At 39.6% G+C, this 22,531-nt stretch overlaps 3 protein-coding genes across 16 annotated transcripts; 1 reads left to right on the forward strand and 2 right to left on the reverse strand.

Moving 5' to 3' along the window:
* Positions 1-741: 741 nt before the first annotated feature.
* Positions 742-10,044, reverse strand: E(z) (histone-lysine N-methyltransferase E(z)). 12 transcript variants are annotated; one of them, XM_022808269.2, is made up of 12 exons: positions 9,903-10,044; positions 9,552-9,742; positions 8,619-8,840; positions 7,972-8,437; positions 7,356-7,631; positions 6,099-6,515; positions 3,312-3,511; positions 2,774-3,024; positions 2,411-2,525; positions 1,962-2,108; positions 1,566-1,813; positions 742-1,189 (listed from the first exon to the last, which is right to left on the reverse strand). In XM_022808269.2, exons 3-12 carry the CDS (start codon positions 8,832-8,834, stop codon positions 1,129-1,131), a joined length of 2,397 nt encoding a protein of 798 aa, XP_022664004.1. In that variant the 5' UTR covers positions 8,835-8,840; positions 9,552-9,742; positions 9,903-10,044; the 3' UTR covers positions 742-1,128. The 12 variants fall into 12 exon arrangements, with proteins under 12 accessions (XP_022664004.1, XP_086845661.1, XP_086845666.1 ...); XM_086989535.1 differs by having other exon boundaries at positions 9,552-9,762; positions 9,903-10,040; XM_086989540.1 differs by having other exon boundaries at positions 9,542-9,762; positions 9,903-10,040.
* Positions 10,045-10,221: 177 nt separating this feature from the next.
* ncm (pre-mRNA-splicing factor nucampholin) lies at positions 10,222-16,922 on the forward strand. Of its 2 annotated transcripts, none has more exons than XM_022807003.2 (5): positions 10,222-10,370; positions 11,591-11,791; positions 12,573-12,814; positions 13,007-15,263; positions 15,563-16,922. In XM_022807003.2, the coding sequence occupies exons 1-5, from the start codon at positions 10,360-10,362 to the stop codon at positions 16,665-16,667; spliced, it is 3,816 nt and encodes a 1,271-aa protein (XP_022662738.1). In that variant the 5' UTR covers positions 10,222-10,359; the 3' UTR covers positions 16,668-16,922. The 2 variants fall into 2 exon arrangements, with proteins under 2 accessions (XP_022662738.1, XP_022662737.1); XM_022807002.2 differs by having other exon boundaries at positions 10,237-10,374.
* Positions 16,923-18,905: 1,983 nt separating this feature from the next.
* Positions 18,906-22,418, reverse strand: Ak3 (Adenylate kinase 3). Of its 2 annotated transcripts, none has more exons than XM_022807008.2 (5): positions 22,299-22,418; positions 21,260-21,390; positions 20,015-20,239; positions 19,614-19,764; positions 18,906-19,223 (listed from the first exon to the last, which is right to left on the reverse strand). In XM_022807008.2, the coding sequence occupies exons 1-5, from the start codon at positions 22,313-22,315 to the stop codon at positions 19,085-19,087; spliced, it is 663 nt and encodes a 220-aa protein (XP_022662743.1). In that variant the 5' UTR covers positions 22,316-22,418; the 3' UTR covers positions 18,906-19,084. The 2 variants fall into 2 exon arrangements, with proteins under 2 accessions (XP_022662743.1, XP_086845711.1); XM_086989585.1 differs by having other exon boundaries at positions 21,362-21,390; positions 22,299-22,397.
* Positions 22,419-22,531: the final 113 nt, after the last annotated feature.

Below are 22,531 nucleotides of genomic sequence, written 5' to 3' on the forward strand. Positions count from 1 at the left end.
TCTCCAATAAATTTATGAAACAAGATACAACCAGCTGATAATCTAAGTAATAATGCCCACTTTTCTCAGTTCCTTATCTTCCTAGTTATTTAATGATAGTTCTTGCTAATGTTATAGTTTGAATCAGAAAGGGTGTATGCTCCTTAGCTACTGTTACTATGGCAACGCACTCACAGGATGCGTGTTGACTACCTAAACCAAGCGGCCCTTAAAATCACCAGTCCAAATGGATTGAATCTTCTAAGGCGAGTCCGTAATCGATTGATACATATTGTTACCACAATGCATAATAGAAGTAGGTAAAAATCGGCCTTCCTTTAAAACATTCTACAGATTATTGATTGGTCGTCACTTACCTATTTAAAAAGCCGGAAAGGCCTTATTTTATTTTTCTATGGAATGTACAGTAGTATATGCGACCGAGGAGACCAAGGCGCAGAAAGCCATCACAGGTGGCATGGATGTGCCAGTTGTTATAAGTAAAATGTAAGTTAAAAACAAGTAACTCGTGTAATAACTGAGCGCTAAAAAAACAGGGACTGCATTATTCATGATCGACCTATAAGGTCTAGTTTATATAATATTGATAAGTGGATTACAACTTTAAAACGCTGCATTCCTAACTGTCTTCACCGAATATAAATTGAAATTAGGGCGTCAGATTTGATGAGATCATTCTATGAAGGGACTTTGATGATCTACACCTTAGCTGATAGTAGCTGAAGTAAGAAACCAAGGCAATTAAATCTAATTGCTCTACTTTTATTAATTATGTACATTTTCCGACCACATCTGGTACTTGTACTATACATACACTCGAAAGCTATGTATCAATAGTAAAAAATCTACAAAAAAGCTAAATACGATTTCTAACAACAAACGATTACGTTATTGCTGTACACGCCGCCGTTATTATAAACATCAGAGAATCATTTTCCGGCGACTTTAGAAAATTTGTAAGGGCAATATACATAAACTGAATTAGACCAATGTTTTTTTCTATATACCCACACTCATAGTGATAACTATAGTGTTATTCCTGTTCTTGACCCCCTTTCAAGAGTTCCAAAATGCGAAGATGGAAGACGGAGAAACGTGCAGTGGATTTAACGAACGAAATTACTAGTATCAAAGATACTCGATCTCACGCTCTATGCCGACGAACTTCAATTGCTCCGTTGGTCCATATCTGAAATACAAGAAACATACATGACGAAAATTGAATATTAAAAAAAGCTTGATGAAATATATGAAAGCTGCCACTATAATTAGTGTTGCCTGTCGGAAAACAATGCCCGCGCACCTGCAGATTCTCATTGCCGTTCTCGATTAACGAAATAAATGCGTGCGTTATATAAAATGTCTACTTTTTAGAAGCACGTTGTTTGAAACGCCTTAATTAAGACGACTACTGCGTATGTACAATGGCATCGAACAAAAAAAAAGGTACGCAAACCTAATATCCCAAATTCTCTATATAATACATGCCCCAGGTAATCCGATAAGGACGTAAACGAGCTATAGTATGAAGTCATGTTTTGCATAATTTTATAAATCTGTAATACCGATAATCAAAGAAGAGTTCCTCGCCAGGAAGGATATTTCTATTAGCGAAAATACCGATGCGATGGTCTCCGTTAACCATCAGAACCTTGGCATAGCAGTTCGGTTGAATCGAATGATTTGCAAAACGAATTTTGTTGCCTTTACGCGTTGCATCGACGACGTAATCGGAGTTCAGGTTGAAGAGGAATGAACACATGTACTTGTCGTACACCTTACCACGGCGATCCGCTTCGTCCTGGGAAATGATCTACAAGCAAATTCCAAAAAAGAGTATTGCTTAACATTTCAATATATGTATATTGTTTCCAATTGCTTATGCAATTTAATTTCTGGAAATGAAGCGTATACAAACGTACATCAAATGGGCTGCATACAGAAGAATAAAAAAAACCGACCTCTCCACAGTATTCGGATATGAACTCGTTCTTAGCGGCTGCATCTTTGAGAAAGATGCCCCAGCCTGCAATATCACTTGGAGCCATTAACAGATGCTTTCGCAGTCCACGTTGTAAACAAACGTTCTTACAGGTTATATTCGACACCTAAAAATAAGATTATTAGTAATATTACTTAATCTATACGCTCATCTCTACGACTGAAATGTAATGATTTACCAGATCATTATATCTAATTAGCTAATAAAATTAATTAATGAAGGAAGTTGATAATACAGCTAACACTTTACTACAATCGCAACTACAAAAATACATATTAATGCCGCCAGTGAAGAATTTTCTAATAAAATAGATGTACACAACCGTATTCGTTGTTGCGAAAAAGACAACGTTTGCCTACTTCTGGTTCACTTCGGATATTGCACTAATTTGAGCACGCAGTGTTTTACCTGAAGTTGGTCCGCTCCACAAGCCTGACACAGGTCAGGATCACATTCTCGTACAGCTAGGTAGCATGGACACTGTTTCGTGTTACACTGGGCCTTGCAACGACAGCCAGGGAATCTGTCAAATTGAACAATTAATAAATACAGCTATTTGGCCTCGAATCACCTTCTCTATACTAGCTGCTTTACTTGTTAATTACATAGTATTAATAGGATAAAGGTGAAAATAATTTTACATCTATAAATACCTATAAAAATTATTAACAAGCTGATAAATATTTTCCCTGTAAGCCAGCTCTACAACACTAACAATATCCAACTTCGCCGGCCACCTCGTTGTGTTAAACAACAGTCCCAAATACCAACCTATGTAAGCAGTCCGGGCTGCAGTGGCAAAATTTTTCGCAGAAATTTCTTAACTGAACACATGGGCAGGTGGTGTCGCATGGCTGTCCAGGATGATGGCAGGGCGAGTACTGACACGCCAGGCCGGGACCCGCCGCGTTTTTGACCGCGAACTTCCGCGAGTGGGTCGACCACATCTTGTGCTTTTTCTTCTTTTTCGACCGCCGACTGTCGTCATCCGCGTCCTCGGGTGGGGGCGCCACGTCCACCGGCTGCTTCCACATCAATAAAAACACTGACACTTAGACAGAGTTGTGCGCAAGTCAGGATGAAGTTTACGAAAACCAATGACGTAAGCTTTTTATGATATCAAGTATGTATAATCGACAATTTTAGATTTCTTGAAGTTTTACAGAATGTGATGGAAAGAAACAAATTATCAAATCAATAATTTTTGGTGAGGTTTTATCTACTTTTTATTGTTATATTTTATTATAAGTTATAGCCTGTTAGTGCGTTTACGCGCATGTGCTGCAAATGATGAAAAATTCGCACGAACCTCGTTTTGAGCAAACGTGTACACCTGTGCACAGGTCTTCGTTACCATAATTGCGGCCATAGCGCAAAAGTTCTTATAGAATGGTTTTGAAAGCACCCGAAACAATGACTGTTCGGCGGGACTCCAAACCTCCGATGATTCTCGAGCACTAAGCTCACTTTGTGGTGATGATGGTGATTGTTTGGCACGCTCCGATTCAGCTGAAATACACAATGGATTACTATTAAGAAAGACAGTCGATATCAAGATGTTAGATGCTATATCTAGGTTGAATTTACGTTTTATGTGGTTAGCAGTAACAATGTGCAGTACAAGATTTTTCACGGATTTGCTTAAACGATATATATTACTGCGTTTAGCTGGGCTTAATTTATAAGACATCTAATCAGATTGATGCAAAATGTCTTTGAGGTCTTTTTGACAGTTTACTCCTATTGCGAGGTCATCCACCTTTGTTTCTTTTTCAAACGAAACTAGTGGTGCTCAATCATTAATGATGAACGACCTGCCGAAGTCAAAATAGTTCACATTGATCAAACACAACAAACAAATCTTGCACGTGTCGACGCTGTCGCTAACAAACAAGAAGCATTTGCTTCACAAGGTTCAGCAGTTGTCATCGAGAGTTCAGCGCAAGAACTCGAAAGAAGCTTTTGCATCCATCGAATCCTAACAGTACAACTAAGACACATGAAATGCGTCAACATAATTACAAAAAGTAGCGTAATTCAGGATCTGACAATGAAAACAGTGTCTTTTACTTGCATCATAGTTAAAGTGTTAATTCTAAATGGTTCTCATCGTATTTATTACTATATATTTAATTCGACGTAAGCAATAACGGGCAGGCATTGGTCTAACATTTCACGGTATTCATAACACAAAAAGGGGACGAAGACTGAACGCTAAGAAACCAAGAACGGAACGACTATTGCAACTGCAGCGGTAATCGAGGCTATGGAAATATTACTAAGTGAAAGCAAAACCTAGACCAAAATGACACAACAGGCTGGTCTCTAGGGTGGATGGCTTTCCAGTTCATGTTGAAGCCATTTCGGCAACAGTCGGCGATTTCCAGTACAGTGCGTTGCAGTATGGGTGCGTCCATGGCATAGTATAATAGATCGCTCATTGATCTGCCGGTTTACGCGAGTTGGACTTACTTACAACTGCGGATCGATGCTTAGAGTACGAATGAGCTATTAAAAAATCAAAAAAAGAAAAAAGCTCAAAGAGACGGGGGAAAAGCAGGCAGAGGCGGTACAACCACTCGGGGGCTTCAGGACTGTCAGCTGAGTACTCCATTTCTACTCCATTTCAAGTGTTCGACAGTCTCTGCAAGCTGTTTATTCACTCTTAATTCCACGATGATTATAACGGCGGCGATATAGCGTTATGAATTTCGATTTTGATCCCGAACGTGCTGGGAAGGCGTCTACTCACTACTATGCACAGGGTCACTGAGAGCTTACTTATCAGCTCAGAAGCATGAGATGCTGGATGATGCTGCTACTGCCCATTCCGTGATTTGACTGTTACAGATTTCTCATTATAGGCTTTTTTTCGTTTGCTTTTCCCCTCTTTATGAGCGAGCACTGTTCGCTTGCCAATTGGCTGACTGACTAATGGCGGATACAGTAACTACCTGAGTACGAGAACACGTTGGCGGAACGAGGTGACTTCCGTCTGTTTGTAGACGGATACTGCCGCTCTGCTTGTTTGGAGATCCATGTAGAAGATCGTTGTTCGTGGTGATGGTGTTAATTGGTTAATAGTCGTGATCATGGTCATGATAATGCCAATACACACATGTACATAATATGAGAAACTGAATAGGTTCGGCGTACATCTAATGAAAAATGTACGTGCACAAGCGAGCGATAGTTTTGGGGAAAGGAAGAAAAATACCTGTTAGGCTTAAAACTGTTATTTAGGACACAATAAATTTAATGATAGCTACAATAGTGTTAGCTCAGAATTTACGCTATTTCAGATATGTGGCTCCTATCCTTTCAGATACATTTTGTAATCACGATTTTATGTATTCAGGACTATAAAACATTTCGTACGAAGTGCACTTCGACTCTGACATTCTTTGAAATCTAGTTTAAGGAGTGTACTAAAAAGTGATTATTTGCAATAGACAAAATACATAGACAAAAATCATAGACAACCTTCTTAACGGCCCCGTTTTGATTTTACAGATTAAGAAACCATCATTTTACCTTTGATCGAAATCAGTTTTACTAAGCGCAAATCTAAAAATCTGACCCTCACACACACGCACACTGAGATACATAATATAGTAAAACCAAATGCATCTAATTGCTTCCACACAAGATGTAACGTAAATCAATAAAACAAGATTAGAAATTCAATCAATCATGTGTGCCAATTTTGATATTGGCTGCGCCAAAACATAAGCACAAAAAAATTCTTAAACACACAATTTTTTTTTTAAGTGACACCCTTTTAGTGCTTCTTTGTACTGAGGTCATCAATTAAACGAACGACAATATCTGCACAAGCCGGCCTTAGCAACAACTCAGTATTGATCATGACTCGGAGACGCACGTTTTGTGAGGACGATGTTCGAGAATCAGAATGCGCTTGACCTTTAGAACTAGCCCTCAGCAGTAGCCGTATTTAACAGCTCAACTCTGCAGTCGTTAGCAGTCTCTCGGTCCTAACGCACGTACAGATATTCTACTTTTTTTTATCATACATATAATTCGTTTAAATACTTTGCTGTCACGTATTTATAGATGTATATTTATGAATACTCACTAGCTAGCGAATTAACGGTGACCTTCTGCCTCGCATGACCGAGCCCATCACGAGTTGTATGGCCATCGTTGCTATCGTCGCTGCCCTCATTACCGCTATCAGCGTGATGATGGTGATGATGGTGATCATTCGCTGTCATTCCAGAAGCTCCTGGTTCGACCTGACCGACCTCTTCAACCCTAATGGCGTCCTCTGCTGTTTCGGATCCCGGGCCATTTATACCGGTTGCCGCTACGCCTGCCCCTGCAGAACCCCACTGTTTCTCTCTCGCTTCACGGGCTTCTTTAGCCTCTTTTGCCTCTTTAGCGCGCTCCTCCTTAACCTGACTAAGATGCAGATAACATTTATCTCCACAAGCTTCGCTATCCACCTTCATATCGTAGTACCGGCGTTTATGCTGTGGGACTGAGCCTTGAGCTAAAAAACAGAAATAACCGCATAAGCAACGTCTAAGAATTTCAGTAAATACATATTTTGTTTACTTAATAAATGGTTTCTATTTCATTGACCTCAAGAACGTTTTTTAATTCGGCTGAACGTTGAAGGTAATAATGCTTTATGGAAAATTTGTGCAGTATGAATGATATCATTAGTCGTTAGAGTGTTCAGCACGCGTTAAGGGAATACTGAGGGTAAAAAGTGGAACTATAGATCACAATAGCAATTCTAGCTTCATTTAAAAACAATACCAATGGATCATATGCAATGATACCAATAGTAGCAGTGACCCTCCAGTAAGCGTGGCAAAGCCATGTGTAGCAAGGAAGTCATAATGACCTCTTCCTGTATATCACTGTTACATTGCTCCACTCATCATATTCATATGTTTGTAGAATATATATTGATTCAAATTTATGCATATACCTATGAAATTTAAAAAAATCATCACACAACACATCGCATTCAGCCCATCACTCAAGCACCTGTTAGAACGAACTGACGTAGCAATGGCGCCTACACCTTCCTAATTAGCTAATTTTAGACGAAGCAGACACTATAAATTAAAGCGTTTGTAATCGATTTCATAGAACGGCTCATATTTTCGATAGAGATCCTTTGACAAATGCCAAAGTATACCTTCAAGCTGATTGATCGATAATGAATTTTTGCTTAAGTCCTTCCAACATCGGTCCATACTACCTGACGTACCTAGTGATCTCAAAAACCAGTTTTTTTTTGTATTTTGCTGGGTTGCCTGATAGTCGTGAGAATCCTCTCAGCGCATACAAACCGTTCGTCCACACGACTCACACACACCTTCCGAAGACTTACAGTGCAGGAAACAATCGTATTTGTAGCACCTGCGGCAGAAAAGCGCCTTGAATGAATGCATGCTTTGTTCACGAGGAACAGAAAGCGCGTGCGGCCCATCGATGTTTGGCGTACATTGACCAACAGGCACCTTCGGGCCTTTACCCGTCAGCTGGCGATACTTCTCGAGCAGATCATGTGGAGATCCGGCTAATGATGGAAAGACTGCGTGCACACATGCAAAAAGGTATTCCGGCGGGTCTGAAAGATTGTCTTCCAACTCTGAAAACGAGTCCGGTTTAGCCACAGTGAAATAGCACTGCAACAGATGGTGCAATTTAGACATATTCAAATATCATAATGATATTTGTTTACGTCGTTGTTCAAACTGTGCTATGTTTTCTGTTGTTTTTTAATGTTAATAAGTTAAATACAAAGTGTTCGTATATTATCCCATCTCTTCGAGAAGTTCGTAGAAGCATATAACTTTATCACTAGCTGCAAGTATTGGCTAACTTTTTATATCAACTATTTTAACGAGATTACTATTCTGGCGACAGTCGATAAAAGATGTTTGCATAAGAATATAAAATTTACTGTAAAAATCATATTGATAGATCACCTTTCTGCGTGTACATCGTTGAAACATCCTCATATTTCATGAGGGCGTTCACAAGTTCGATAAGACGTTCGTCATTGACCGTGTTCTTCCGATCATTGTCACCATGAATTTTTCCATCATAATTGTTTATCAACTCCTCGATAAAACTGTCATCCTGATCATCACCCATATAAGGTATATTGTGCAGAACTGTTTCATCCTCAACGAGGAAATTCTGTTGCGTAGGAGCCCAGGTGTACATTGTAGGAATTGCTTGTACCGCGGTCATAAGCTTACAAGGGACCGCCTGCTTTGCGCCGCCTGCCCCCGAACCTCCGCCGTGTATCTCCACAGCAACCTTTTTGACGAGTTTTCCTTGGACCGGCATTTCAGGAAAAATTGACTGTGGCTTGACTCCGTACTTCCGTGATGCACGAGTCGCCTCTAACGTTTCACGAACGTAACGGCGATTGTCGGTGTATTTTTCCTGAATTCATATATTGATATCGAAATATAGCAGATTATAGTAATCAATTAGCCTGATGATAAAGGGAAGAAACAACGTGGGACAGCCACATTCATGCAGCTGAATAAAGTATGGGTTTTGCTGGTTGTTAGAAAAAAATCAATAGATGCATTAACAGTGGATTAATGAGTGAGTCACTCACAATAATTTGACGAGTCCTTTTCTCTTTGTGAGCATTGCGAATTTTAACGTACTCCTGCTCGACTCGTCTTCGAATTCTAACAGGTATTTCAACCTTTTCTTTTGTAACATCGGCATCCTTTTTCTCTGATCGAGTGCTCACTGCGGAAAGAGCCTTGGTCTCCTTTGCTTCACGTTCAGCTGCACTTGTCTGACTGCGACTAGCGCGGCCTTCCATTTGCCCCTGCAATTCAAGAAGTATTGAATGTGAAAAAAAAATGTCTTTAATGAGCTCTGTTGTGATAGCAACAGAAGTAGTGCAAGCTAAAATCACACGTATATATCATAAGCTGTAATTTTTGCAAAAGGTGGAGAAACGATTCACTTAAACACTGTTATTGTTAATAGTACGATGTCGATCTATCGTGCTTGGCATATCACCGTCCTTCTCCGTACTTAAAGAGAAAATTGTCGAAAATCCTAAAGCAGATCGATACTAAATTGAGTCGAAAATGGCTCTCTGCTTGCGAACTTAACGACGATAGAATCATGAGATAAACTATTTGACACATGATGGCTGGATATTTGTCGTACGGCAGGACTCGCACCAGCAATCCTTGATTTATCACTGAGTTTATCATGCTATTAAGGGTTTTATAAATATGACAACCTAAGTCAGTCCACTTAGTTGCAAAGCACACCGTACATTTGTCACAGGGTTTCAAATAAAAAGTATATTTTTCTGCATCGGATGTATATGGCTGGAATTGCAGTCAAATACTCTGTATCATATTATAGAGGCTAATGTGGTCGGTCTATATACGCGTACGTCACAGATGCCAGTTAGCGGAGAGATATTTATAATCATTACACACATATTCTTCAATCAAAAGCACTGTTTGTTATAATAAATAATAATGAACTAAGCAATAAACGTGTACCAACAGTTGCTTACACGGGCTGCTGTTTGTTCGCCTTTTCATTTATAATCCCTATGAGCACTTTGATACCTCTCAGGGCGGAACGTTCTGCACCACAACAATTGCTCAATCCTCGTCAATTATTACTGGGGCTGTCAAACTTCCACACGCGGGAAACACGAATAATTAGCAATGTTGAGTGCTTCCGATAATCGAAACTCCTCCACTAGAGCAAAAATATAAACACTAAGTACAGAACGACACCAGGATTTACTGCTTACCGTCTGGTCTTCGTCTCACCTAAGCTTGTATTTCCTTTTCTGTCCTTACCTTTCTATTCATTGATATTGACTTTAATCAACCAGTTGAATTGAAAGAAAGCTTACACAGCTATGCTCAGTGAGTGCACAAATTTGAATTAGCTGTTATATTTAGACACCATTGTTCGGAACCTGCCGTTGTACATAGTTACAGATAATGGCTCCGCCAGCATCCTCTCCAAAGTCGTCAACACCTATTTACGCAGTGCCCGTCTCTATACTCTAACTTTGCAAGAAAATACTACATTAAGGGCATACGATAGGCTATGTTTGCACTTAAAGTTGGTGGAAGATTTAGTTAAATATGTCAATGACGATACGGTCGTCTGCGGCGATTTGGTGTTTCGCATTTGGCGGGCCGCTTTACTTTGCGGAGGTAAACACCCTTGAAACTAAACCCCTTCTTTAGCTGGTTTGTTTGTTTATGTGCGTGAACGTGTCTTGCTTCGTGGTGTTGTATGAGGTGTGAAAGAAGAGTCAAGCTTAAAATTCGCGCTCAGCTCATTGTAACGTGTCGTGCAGGATGCCGAAAAGGTAGGTACGATGATTCAAACGAGCTTTTATAGAAGCAATAGAAGAACAAAATCGTTTTGGATTACCATTTTATAAATAATCTTTTTATGCGCATTTTCAGTCCGTCAAAGCAAAACACGTTTTTCTGACTCAAAACTGATACCGGCGTTGTTCGATCTAATTCCATTATGGAATTATGTTTATTTGATTGCCCTTGTGGGGCAAAATTGAAAGCTTCAAATTGCATGTTAAACTAGACAGATCGCCTAAGTACACATGGTAATAGCGTTTCAGCGAAGACGGCAAAAACGTTCAAAGAAACGATCGCTTTCTTGTAAAGAAATTGCCGTCTGGGATTAGACTGGTTCATGTCACATCAATTTTATGCATATTCTAACAGGGTCTTTGAAACAATCGCAGCACTCGCAAAAAGGGATCGAGACAGATGTTATCAGACAGTGTTGTTCCGGAGCTGCGATGTACCGAGGCGATTTCTGCCTAAAGTTTTTACTTTTTTGGTTATCTGTGCATCCGTTGTCATCACACGGTTTCAGATAGTAAAATCTCTGTTTGAAGCGCAAACCAGAACCGTTAGTTAGAATTCAGTTGTCTGTTACGGACTGCACAACAGTTATGCAAATTGTAAATTTGACATAGATAGGTGTTAGTCGTTAGACAGACTGTTTATTTTTTTAATTTTGAAAATACCTGTTAATTTATTACCTTATTTTATTTCATAACTATTAAATATCAAGACTCTTTAAGTACCATTTTAATTGAAGAGAATCCCGTTTTAACATGCTTAGATACAATCTCCATACAAGATACAACCAATAGCCAGGATTCATGGTTTCCATACAAAAAAAGCGCTTAATTACTTTTTCGGATAAAAATAATGATGAAATAGTAAATAATGCAATTACGACTGTCTAGAATAGTAACAACTGTTAATGGTATTGTTATTATGAGTTGTTTTAATATACATTTTTTTGAATCTTTATTTTACTAAACTCTTTTGATAGCGTTTAGAGGCTACATGAAAATATATTTATTATTTTTTAATAAAGAAAAATTGTTTTTGTTGAAAAAACAATGGAATATTAGATCTTTTTCTCAAAGTGTAAAATTAAAAATAGCATATGAAGAACGAATTGAGAAACCCCGTCGAGTGGCGTTTACGTGCGTTCACATGTTACTAATATTGGCACAATGCGCGTTTATTACTTGCATACCCTGGACAGGCGGCATGATTCGTCTTCGTCGTCTGCCGATGAGGAAGGTGGCGCAGGCGATGGGACAGCGGCTGCCCCTGGAGGGGGCTCGAGTTCCGATTCGTCTCGGAGTGCCACTCCAGAGCGTGCGGCTCGTGAGGGAACGGTAGAGAGTACTTCAAGCCGGCGAGACGACTCCCGGGATACGATTACACGTGAACGTGATCGCCGGTCAGTGATCCTATCATGTTCCTTATAGCCAATGAAATTCTTTCAAAAGTCTGAGACCTCGGCTAACCAACCGCTTATGTTTGCATCATCTCCATCGATTATTTTTAGTCGCATCAAAAATGGGGTTGAAGATACCGGATATTTAAGCATAATTCCACATCGCGAATACTTGCAAGAAGACAGGACGACAGACATTTCTCGACAACAATAGCCTCGATTGGGAATTTGATTTCGAAAATGGCGCAATTGTAATGTGGCCGTTCACCACCCTGGCAAATCTGGTTCATTAAAACATATTGCTAGTTATCAAAAAAGCCTTTTCGAGGATGGAGGTTACTTGAAATTTATTCGGCAGATATGAAGAGCTTTGTTCTAGAGATTACGTTAAAAAAGGTTAAAAAAATGAAACGTTCTTAGTAATCCTTAGTGCTCCTGTTACATTCGAATTGTCCAGAACGCGTTGGCTTGCAGTGCTGTTTATTTAAAGCAGATGATTAAGGCATGTATGCCCATTCATCAGTCTGACTTTCTATGTTAACATCATTTGAAACGTGTAGGGCAACTTTCGTTTATTATTTGCTTAGGATCCTCTAAACGCGGCAGTGCATGCCTATAATCGCCAGTTGTTGGGTTTCTACAGAATCGCAGCGAACAAACGCAGTCATCACCAATATTGCATTACTTCTCCGCTTAAATCATACTAAGCAAGAATTTTGTTAAAATTTGAACGACGAAAGCAACAACAATATTGATTATCGTGGAACTATTATTGATTTTACAGGTACGCGGAAGAACGTGCTGCGGATCGCGATAGAGGCCGATGCGAAGAGATTCTTTGTGTGCGCACAGGCTCGGTTGCATCATCGCGCGAAACTTCACTCAGTCGGCGTGGGACTTCGCAGGAACGCGAAAGTAGTGAAGATAAGATCTCGCATGAACTCAAATCTGAAACGAAGAAACACGACGAAACACGTATAGATGAAAAAGAGCAGGGCAAGGTGGATTCGGTTGCAGCGAAGACTGGTATGTATTGCTGACATAACCCTTGTATTTCAAAATTTGGTGACCCCACAGTATTCTTCATCAAGTCTGTGTTTATATCAACATTGCTAATGATACTAGTAAGATCAATTAGCTCACATCGCTTCCTATTGACTACATACACATACTATCTTAGTCTATTTCTGTCTAACGTTATCTATCCACTGTTTACAGAAAATTTAGCTATTGCTACGTCGCAAGCACTTGCGCCATCGCCAAAAGCTTTTGGACCTCCTGAAGAACATCCAGATACATTGCAACTGCAGGCAGCTGAAATGAGTGGCAGCGATGAAGAGAACGAAGATAAAAACAGATCTAATCGAAATGATCAAGACCAACCTGCTAAAAGCAGTGGGACCAACGAAACAGCCGAGGAAAGCAGTCCATTAAAACCAGCACACTCCCTGGGCAAGAAGGTCCGAGGCATAGTGACAGATACGTCGTCCAGCGGTAGTGAAAGTGGGGACGATACTGCAGCTCAACAAGAGAACGTCACGCAAGGAAAACATGTGCGTACGACAAAAACTACAAAAGCGCCTCGTCGGCAGCGCCAAAGTGAAAGCGGGCGCAGCTCAGCAACCGCAACGGACCGCGATAGCAGCAGTGAAAGAGAAAACGATGCCCCTGATCAGCAGGATAGTGCCAACCAAGCGAAGCACCCTCGGACCGCCTCAAAGCCTGGAAAAGGTTCCAAACGGAAGCGTCGAAGTGAAAGCGGACAAAGTTCAGTCAGTGATATGGACAACGACAGTAGCGAGGATGAACACGATGTAACGAAGGGACGCCGTTTGAAGTCCCAGATTGTACAGGCTCCACCGCCGGTGGCATTAGCTCCTGCTCGGGCTCCGTTGCAGGCCCAAGCGGAGGAACCCCCAAAAAAGAAAACAGTTGACCCACTGCTAACAAGAACAGGTGGGGCGTATATTCCACCAGCGAAATTACGGGAAATGCAAAAGAATGTTACGGATAAAGGAACTATTGAGTACCAGAGGATCGCATGGGAGGCGCTCAAGAAAAGCATCAACGGTCTAGTTAATAAAGTAAACGTATCCAACATAAAAGAGATCGTTTTCGAGCTTTTCCGTGAAAATTTAATCCGTGGCCGTGGTGTGCTAGCTCGGGCAATAATGCAGGCCCAGGCATTTTCACCGACTTTCACTCATGTCTACGCAGCCCTTGTGGCTGTTATCAACTCCAAATTTCCTCAGACCGGTGAACTAATTATGAAAAGGACAATCTTACAATTTAAGCGTGGATTCCGGCGGAATGATAAAACTATGTGCGTGTCGAGCGTTAAATTTCTTGCTCACCTGTTTAATCAGCAAGTGGCCCACGAAGTCATCGTTCTTGAAATTCTTACCCTACTCCTTGAGAAGCCTACAGAAGATTCGGTTGAAGTTGCCATTGCCTTTTTAAAAGAAGCGGGACAGATGCTCACGGACGTGTCGCCGCGTGGAGTACTGGCAATTATGGAGCGTCTGCGCCATATACTTCACGAAGGTGCTGTCGATAAACGGTGCCAGTATATGATTGAGGTTTTGGCTGCGGTTCGTAAAGAAGGTTTTAAAGATCATCCACATGTTATTCCAGAATTAGATCTTGTCCAAGAAGCCGACCAGTTCACGCATATGCTTAGCTTAGAAGAGGTAAATGACGGACAAGATGTACTAAATATCTTTAAATTCGATCCCCTCTATGAAGAAAACGAAGAGAAGTATCAGGGCATCTACAAATCGATCGTAGGTGATAGTGGCAGTAGCAGCTCAGGGAGTGATTCGTCCGAATCGTCATCGGAATCCTCTGAAGATGATGAGGGAAAACAACCGAAGACTGAGGATGCTATTGTCGACATGACAGAAACTAACATGGTTGCCTTACGGCGGACTATTTTTCTAACAATACAAAGTTCACTGAATTTCGAAGAATGTGTCCACAAGTTACTTAAGCTCGAAATCAAACCTGCACAGATACCTGAGATGTGTCACATGGTCCTGGATTGCTGTGCTCAACAGAGAACATATGAGAAATTTTTCTCATTAGTTGCCCAGCGGCTATGCATGATTAGACGCGAATATATGGAACCTTTCTGTGAGATCTTTGTTAACGCTTACGAGACAGTACATCGGCTCGACACCAATAAACTTCGTAATTGTGCGAAGTTCTTCGCAAATCTCCTACACAGTGATGCAATTCCGTGGCAGGCGTTAAGTGTTATCAAACTCGGTGAAGAAACAACCAACTCGTCGTCGCGAATCTTTATCAAAATTCTATTCCAAGAGCTCGCGGAGTTTATGGGGTTGGTGAAACTAAACGAACGAGTAAAAGATCCTACACTGCAAGAAGTATTTGATGGCCTTTTTCCAAGGAATTCACCACAAAACACGCGCTTCGCAATAAATTTCTACACTTCTATTGGACTTGGAGGCTTAACGTGAGTTAAACTTAGGTCTCATGACAAGTCTTTTCGGAGATAACTATATATTTTTAGCACGATTCTACGACGCATCCAGTTGTACACAGACGCCCTAAACATGCTTCTGATTGTTAACGCGTATCAAAAGGTTTCTTAGTTAATCGATCTAGCTAGTAATTGCTCTATCTATGTTCATTTATGCATGTACTGTGTTACAGGCGATTACTTACCTTTTGATTATATAATAATTTTATTAATTAATCCACTAATTTATATTGCAACAATAACAATTTGCTAAATATGTTTGTGTATTGCAGCGATGATCTTCGCGAACATCTAAAAACTATGCCGAAGAAGCCGCCACCTGTTGTCAAGGAATTTTCTAATTCCTCATCTAGCTCTTCAAGTTCATCCTCTAGTGACAGCAGCGATTCTTCAGATTCTGACGATTCTTCATCCAGCGATTCATCGAGCTCATCATCATCATCATCATCATCGTCGTCATCATCTTCTTCTTCTTCGTCGACTTCATCATCAAGCAGCGACGATGGAGACCGGCGAAAGAACGCGGCCAAGAAAAAAAAAGAATCAGTTAGTAAAAACGGAAAAGTCGATATCAACAACCAAGAAAAGCCTCCGAAAGGTCGAAGCAATGCTGATCGTAACCATAACGGCCATGCTTATAAACGCGATAAAAACAAGGACCGAGATTTCGATGAAAAAACCGGCCATCGACAGTTCGATGATCGGCGAAGAGAAGATGCTACTGGAAGAAAGGACCGCAAAGACGACCGCAGCCGAAAAGACACCCTGGATAACGAGGAACAAGAACGAAGCCGCCGACATGGCCATGACGATCGTAGAGAGGATCACCGACGGCTGGACGAAAGCTATAAGGACTCAAGAAGCATGCAAGAAGACGAACGAAAATATCGTAATAAACATCTAGGAGATGATCAAGATACCCAGGATGAGGAAAACGGTCGTAAAAATTTGGACAAGAAAAATTCTAAAAATACGGATGCCTGGAACCATGACAGAAGTCCACGGGCGTCGGCAAAGTCAAAGAGTTTAGCTGACACAAGTGTTGAGGCCAATCCAAGTCATTGCCGCAGGGGGAGGGTTGAGGAAGATAAAGAGAATCGAAAGAAGCGTCGACGGGCTAGCGGTAATAATGACCCCGAAGAAAGAGATGATGGCCGAAGAAGAGATCATAAAAAGGGCCGCAGAGAGAGGTCTCAGGAACATGGGGATGAGCCACGGCCAGACCGACAGGACGAGCAGGTAAAACAATCCGGGAAACACAAAGGCAAAAAGGATAAAGATAGACGCGAAGACGGCCGATCAAACAGACATGAGAGGCGACGGGCCGAAGAGCACTCGAGTGAAAGCCGACGAAAACGACATAGAAGCACTAGTTAGCCTAATAGAATTTATTAATACATTAATACCGATCATTTAACGTATTTTATACTGTACAGTGTGGACGCACATCATCCATATTATCATTGGCGTAATTATCGATATTGTGATTACTTTTGCTATTATGATTAATACCCTAAGTGAATTTTTAGGTTCCGCCCTCTAACGTATGGTGTGTATACAATGTAACTACTTCTTCTTTAATGTGAATGACTGTAAATACAATACAATGGTTTTCTTGGATTTAAAAACGTATTTTGCCTTAAGGGTAATGGTTGTTTTCCGTCCGGTATTCTCTATGCTAAACCTTTTAGTTCTTTTGAAGTGTGATCATATGAGAGTTAGTCTCAAATCCTCATCAGTTTTTCTAATTTCTCTTTTTTCCTTATAAAAACTAGCATGCAAATTTATCAAAATATTGCCGTAAGCAAGATTACAGTTTTATATTTTTCGTAAAATACAAACCTATTTCGTGCTAGCATTTTGTTTTGATAGTATCTATACGTTCGACTGATCATAAAATCATAGGATTTTTGTCGATCGTATTAAATGGAGTAAATGGTTTTCTATTCGTGTTTTCTGTTGCACATACCAAAAATAATTTTCGTAAAATAAGTCCTCATTTGCCGATGTCTTGGTCGAAATATAATACTGCTTCTAACACTAAGTTAGCGTCTCAATGTGATGTAAACATCTAATCAAATTAGAAAAGTGTATTTTATCCGGACTGTGCATTAAAGAGGTCAATTTAACATCTCCCTTCATTAGATCCGCGTTCGCTTACACCGATTACTGAGTAATTTTTGCAACTTAAACTGGCGCACATATCAAAATACATCGTTTAACACCTTAATCTCCGAATCGACACAATTCCAAATAAGTAGTTGTAGGACAATGATTATGCTATCTGTGATTGACGTGGACCAAAAATCAACATGGTCGCAGTTTTATTTGAATAAACACGCTCACGCTGAGCCCTGTGGAAGAAGTAGATCGATCAAGTGTATTCGGTCAATACATACGCCAATGTTGCCTGTAATTTACCTAGCACAAACGTTTGTCCTTGACGGAATATCTTTTACACGTTGCTAATTAAGCGATGATCATCGCTGTTCAACTATAATAACAGATAAAATCAACGTAAATTATTGCTGTCCACTACTCGTTAGGGGTTCAACCAACTTATCTGTGTCAGTTAATAATAGTTTAAACTTTAGTAAATCGCCTTTGAGTTAATTCGTAAAAAGAAGAGCGATAAAGTCACCAGTTGTGGGTGGACTTACACGGGCATTGGTAGTATGACGTTAGCCGACCCATGCAGTGGATCGTTCATAGAAAAAAGCACCCTGCTTAAGAAATTGTGGAAGATAAGAAGAGTATTACGGATAAACGAAATCCTGAATATCAAGATTTGTGGACGGGGATTGAGAAACATATGAATGGCCTTGTTCATAAGTTAAACATACTCGCAGTTAGTCTCCTTCGAAAGTACTTAATTAATGTGGTGTTTTGTCCAGTTAGTATTACAAGTTCAAACGTTCTCACGACCTTTTACTCGTCTATACTCAAGTTGAGTTCCCTAAAATGGGAGAACTGATTCTGACCACGATGACTTCGCAGTTTAAGTGTGGGTTTCGAAAGAAGAACAGAGTCGCGTAAGTATCGAGCTTCTTGCTCATTCGTTTAGCCCCTAAGTAAACAAAATCGTCATTTACGAAATCCTAGTCTTGCTTGTTCGAGTCTGACGTTCGGTATGGTCGTTAGGCATTCTATCAGGCGGGTGGCTCTTACCACCAAACGAAGTGTGTCTATGCCAGGACTCGAATAGTCACCAGAACGTGTCCCTAAAATTAGTACGCAGTATATTACCCATTAAGCTATCACGGGGACCTGTTAAGAGATCTATCGAAAATTCAGTAGAAGGCGTCATAATGATGTAGACAAGCGCGATGAGTATATTATAATTATCGAACACTGGCTGAAGTTCCTAATCAACCCGTTAAAGATTATTGGAAAATTGCACGGCTGGATATTATTTAGGAAACTGATAGATATACACTAAGTGGGGGAATTACCGACGAAATGTACTGAGTTTTCTTAAATGTGATGATCTTTATAAAGAGAACGGATGAGCTATTTTTACGCGTATAATAACATGACAAAACAATTTTATTTACTTATTGTAAGTAACAAATTGGCTACAATGCAAAACAACTAGGAATAATAAATACATAAGTATTAAAAAATATAAAAATATATCACTTTGTTTTATTAGTTTTTCTTAGCGTTTCATACAAAGTCAGGCGTATTAATTCTTGGAATACAAATCACTCTATAATAATTTGATATGACGAAATCGGTTAATCAGCGTGGGAAGGCTATTATATTCAGAAATATTTGCTCGTTTCAATGGCCACTCATTGCGTATTTACTGGTTCGCAAATTGTTGCCAAATACTGATGCACTTTTGGATAGATTTCCTTCGATTTTGTTCCTGCAAACTCTTGGAGGAGATTTTTTTCCTTGTAGAAGTTAAGTACCGGAGCCGTCTGCTTTCTGTGGTGGTTAAAGAAGAAATTCAGAAGAAGAATATCAAAGGTTATTATTTATACCTGGACAAAATTACGTGATTGTTCTAATGCCTTACTAGGCAGTGCTTTAAAATAACTACACAACACGATACGGATTTTTCGGCTATATTGTTTATATTACGTAGTTATATAATATGTTATCCGAAGCGTATTACACCACTTACGAGATATCTATAAATGAAGGTTTTGCTTTAGAAACAATACAGAACAGTTATTTTGATAACAAGCTTGCCAATAATGAGCCGAAACTGTTAGACTTTAAGGAGTGGAACACATGTAATTTCTGGCTAGATGAATAATTAACAGACGAGGCCTTTTTACTTTTTACTGAGTATTTATTTACATCAGGTCTTACCGGTATGCGTCGAGCCGAGCTCTAACAGTATCAGGCTTATCGTCCGACCTTTGCTCGAGAGGTTCCCCGGTTACATCATCTTTTCCAAGGACTTTTGGCGGTGAGAACTGCGTATGGTAAGTGCGGCCGCTGCCAGGATGGTACCAGCGGCCTGTATTCGTATAATGGGAAAGATTAAACGTTTAGCCTTCACAAATCTTCATAGATTCATAAGGTTCATGAATATTCTATAGTAAAGCCTGCTCATTAAGTTTTTTATTGGTATAATTGTTGTTTATATATCGATACGCACCCAGAATAGCTGGTGCTTTAGTATGGCATGCTAGACCAACGCGAATCGTAATCACGCATTTAAGTTAGGTCTAGAGCAAAAACAACCTTGACAGCGAAACTCACAGTACCTTGGATTCTATCCATAATTTCCTGCTCTGGAACAGCGAGATTAATACAGGTATCGAGTTTCTCTTTTTCATATAATGCTTCTGCCTGAGGAATGGTACGGGGGAATCCATCGAGTAAGTACGACTGCTTACTAAATGTTGTTGAGAGTTCCTCCAATATCATCTTGGTGACTAAACTGTCAGGTACAAGTTGGCCCTTTTCGATATAAGATGATGCATCACGACCTATGAAACGATATCAGAACCCTGATTGGTTGATAAGATTAACAATTACGTCATCTGTGGTCAACTTGAAACTACTCTCTCATCTTTTTGTAGCTTATAAAAGGTGATTGTAATAGTGGCCCAAATTCAACAATGTATTTAAGAATAAATGAAACATGTATGTCTCATATGCTAGGGTCTACTTTCCAGCCGCAAGCAGCAGGCTTCTAATCGACGTATTGGTACAGAGAGATCCCAGTTTTCCCATATATTTGGATTGATATTTAATGGCTTGAAAACCGTTGTAAGCTGCGACTTACGGGAAAAAAATGGGCCCAATAAAACAGTACTTAATGACACTAGAAGGTAAGTTGTGCAATATATTTAGACTACAAGTATCATTTAACGCTCTTCAAGAAACTGAGCTTTATTTTTATCGACTATTCTTATAGGTAATATAGCAGTCCCGCAAAGTATTTTCTATGCGCCCAGACACGATAAATGAGGATTACCGAATAGGGACGGTATATTTATATTGTTGGCACCGGTGTGTTTGTCATCAACGACAACAATGAGACGATCGTGAACGTCCGCTCATATCGAACAGAGATTACTGCGTACAAAGGAAAGAAACTAGCAAAGAAGCGGCAGAAAGAGCGCACAGTCACCATTTGCACGACCCTGGGAGATAGTTTATGATTGAGACTGCAAGCGACAATACAAAGTCTGCCGAACGTGTCAGCCAGGCTAACTTACGCCGCTAGTGGCAAAGACCTGTCGAATTCAATGGTTCCCGAAGGCAAACATATCTGGCTACCAATACTTCAAATGCACAAAAATAATCAGTAAAATGAATAACAATGTATTTTAATGTATATAATTTGTTTACTGACACAAGATGTATAGGTATGGGTGTTGGAAAACTTGCATCAGCGCCTTTTTGAAGCGTCTATTTAGATATTATCTATTAGTTGACTAGACCACCGCCTCTCCAATAATAATTCGCATAACCAAGAAAAGTTTAAAGTAAAAATATACTACCAATCGGAGTTTTTTCCTTGACATTTTTTCGGAGGAGGTCTCCCGCAGCAAGATGTTTTAGATTGAAATCTCGAACGATCCACTCAGAAATTGTGCCCTTACCTGAACCAGGTGCGCCCATAATCAGTGCTCTGAAATTATACCGTGAAGTTATGATGCTTATTGAGATTGTCATGGACGCTTGTGATCACAACAGATCAAAGTTTACCATTTAAATAAAAAACAAAACGCAACTCGAATCTACTTCAAAGGTTGTAAATCATTCCCATTCATATGTTGCTACCATATTATTAGTTATTCTAAATTCTAAATGATTATAAAATTACATACAGAGACGGCAACTCAGCCTTAGTTACCAACGATGCACAGAAAACGATAACTAAACCAATTTATAAATAGTAACTGATGTAGAGAGTTCTATTCGTTTAGGAACTCGTCTATTATTGTAGGTCCCTCTTTTTTTATTCTACCTACAGAATATTCAATATGGTTTTCAGGTACTCGGAAGTTTGTTAGTAATTATATTTATTATGATTCTTTTTTATATAAATAAACATAAATTCTTGCAAAACCCGAAAATGTTAGAAATTTGAATCACAGGAAAACAATTTGATTAACTTGGTACATTAGAAATATACACTCAGCTATAAGAACTGAAGAATAAATAAGTTTCAGAATGACATATTAAATTGACTATCCAAATAGTTTTTATCGTAAATGTTCGCTTTACGTAAGCTCATTGTCACACGTGCACAATTGTTCGTCGTCTATTAAGCAAAAGTTATTTTGTTCGAAAAGAGCGCCTAAGAGGCCTTAATGAAGAAGCTACTACTGCCATCTAAGACCGAAACATTTGACGGAGCTTCAGTGTCCTTTTTTTCGTATTTATTGTAGAAACAAGAACAAAATTGGCGACGCATATTTTTTCAATTTCAAATACACTATCATAGACTTAGAAAGACAAGCAAATGACGCAACATTTTGTGTACCTAGCCGTCGGATAACGTTAATCGATGTATAAAGGCAAAATAAAGCTTACCTGAATACTTTTGTCATCTTCTTTGTTGATTTTCGATACGGTTTGTACTCTTGATAATTTAGCTTTGATGTCTGTCAGATGGTTGTGGTACCTTTGTGGCACTAATTGTAGCATCACACAGGAAATATTAAAAGGTAAAGAAATATTGTATTGTTTCTTATTAAATATTAGAAAAATACTTAAGCTCTGTATACTTCAAACCCCCTATACGTGAGAGGGGAACTTATAGCATA

The sequence above is a fragment of the Varroa destructor genome, unplaced genomic scaffold, assembly GCF_002443255.2.
Source record: "Varroa destructor unplaced genomic scaffold, Vdes_3.0 BEIS01000005.1, whole genome shotgun sequence".
NCBI classification, from domain to species: Eukaryota; Metazoa; Arthropoda; class Arachnida; order Mesostigmata; family Varroidae; genus Varroa; species Varroa destructor.

What these genes read in the sequence shown, in the direction of transcription:
- Ak3 (XM_022807008.2), bottom strand. An exon ending in CAAGGAAAAAACTCCGATTG is followed by an intron (nt 20,240 to 21,259) that starts GTAGTATATTTT and finishes ATCGTTTCATAG; the next exon opens with GTCGTGATGCATCATCTTAT. An exon ending in GCTCGGCTCGACGCATACCG is followed by an intron (nt 19,224 to 19,613) that starts GTAAGACCTGAT and finishes TAACCACCACAG; the next exon opens with AAAGCAGACGGCTCCGGTAC.
- ncm (XM_022807002.2), top strand. Translation starts at nt 10,295, where the DNA reads ATGAGGTGTGAAAGAAGAGTCAAGCTTAAAATTCGCGCTCAGCTCATT. An exon ending in GCAGGATGCCGAAAAGGTAG is followed by an intron (nt 10,375 to 11,590) that starts GTACGATGATTC and finishes TACCCTGGACAG; the next exon opens with GCGGCATGATTCGTCTTCGT. An exon ending in ATTGGACTTGGAGGCTTAAC is followed by an intron (nt 15,264 to 15,562) that starts GTGAGTTAAACT and finishes TGTGTATTGCAG; the next exon opens with CGATGATCTTCGCGAACATC.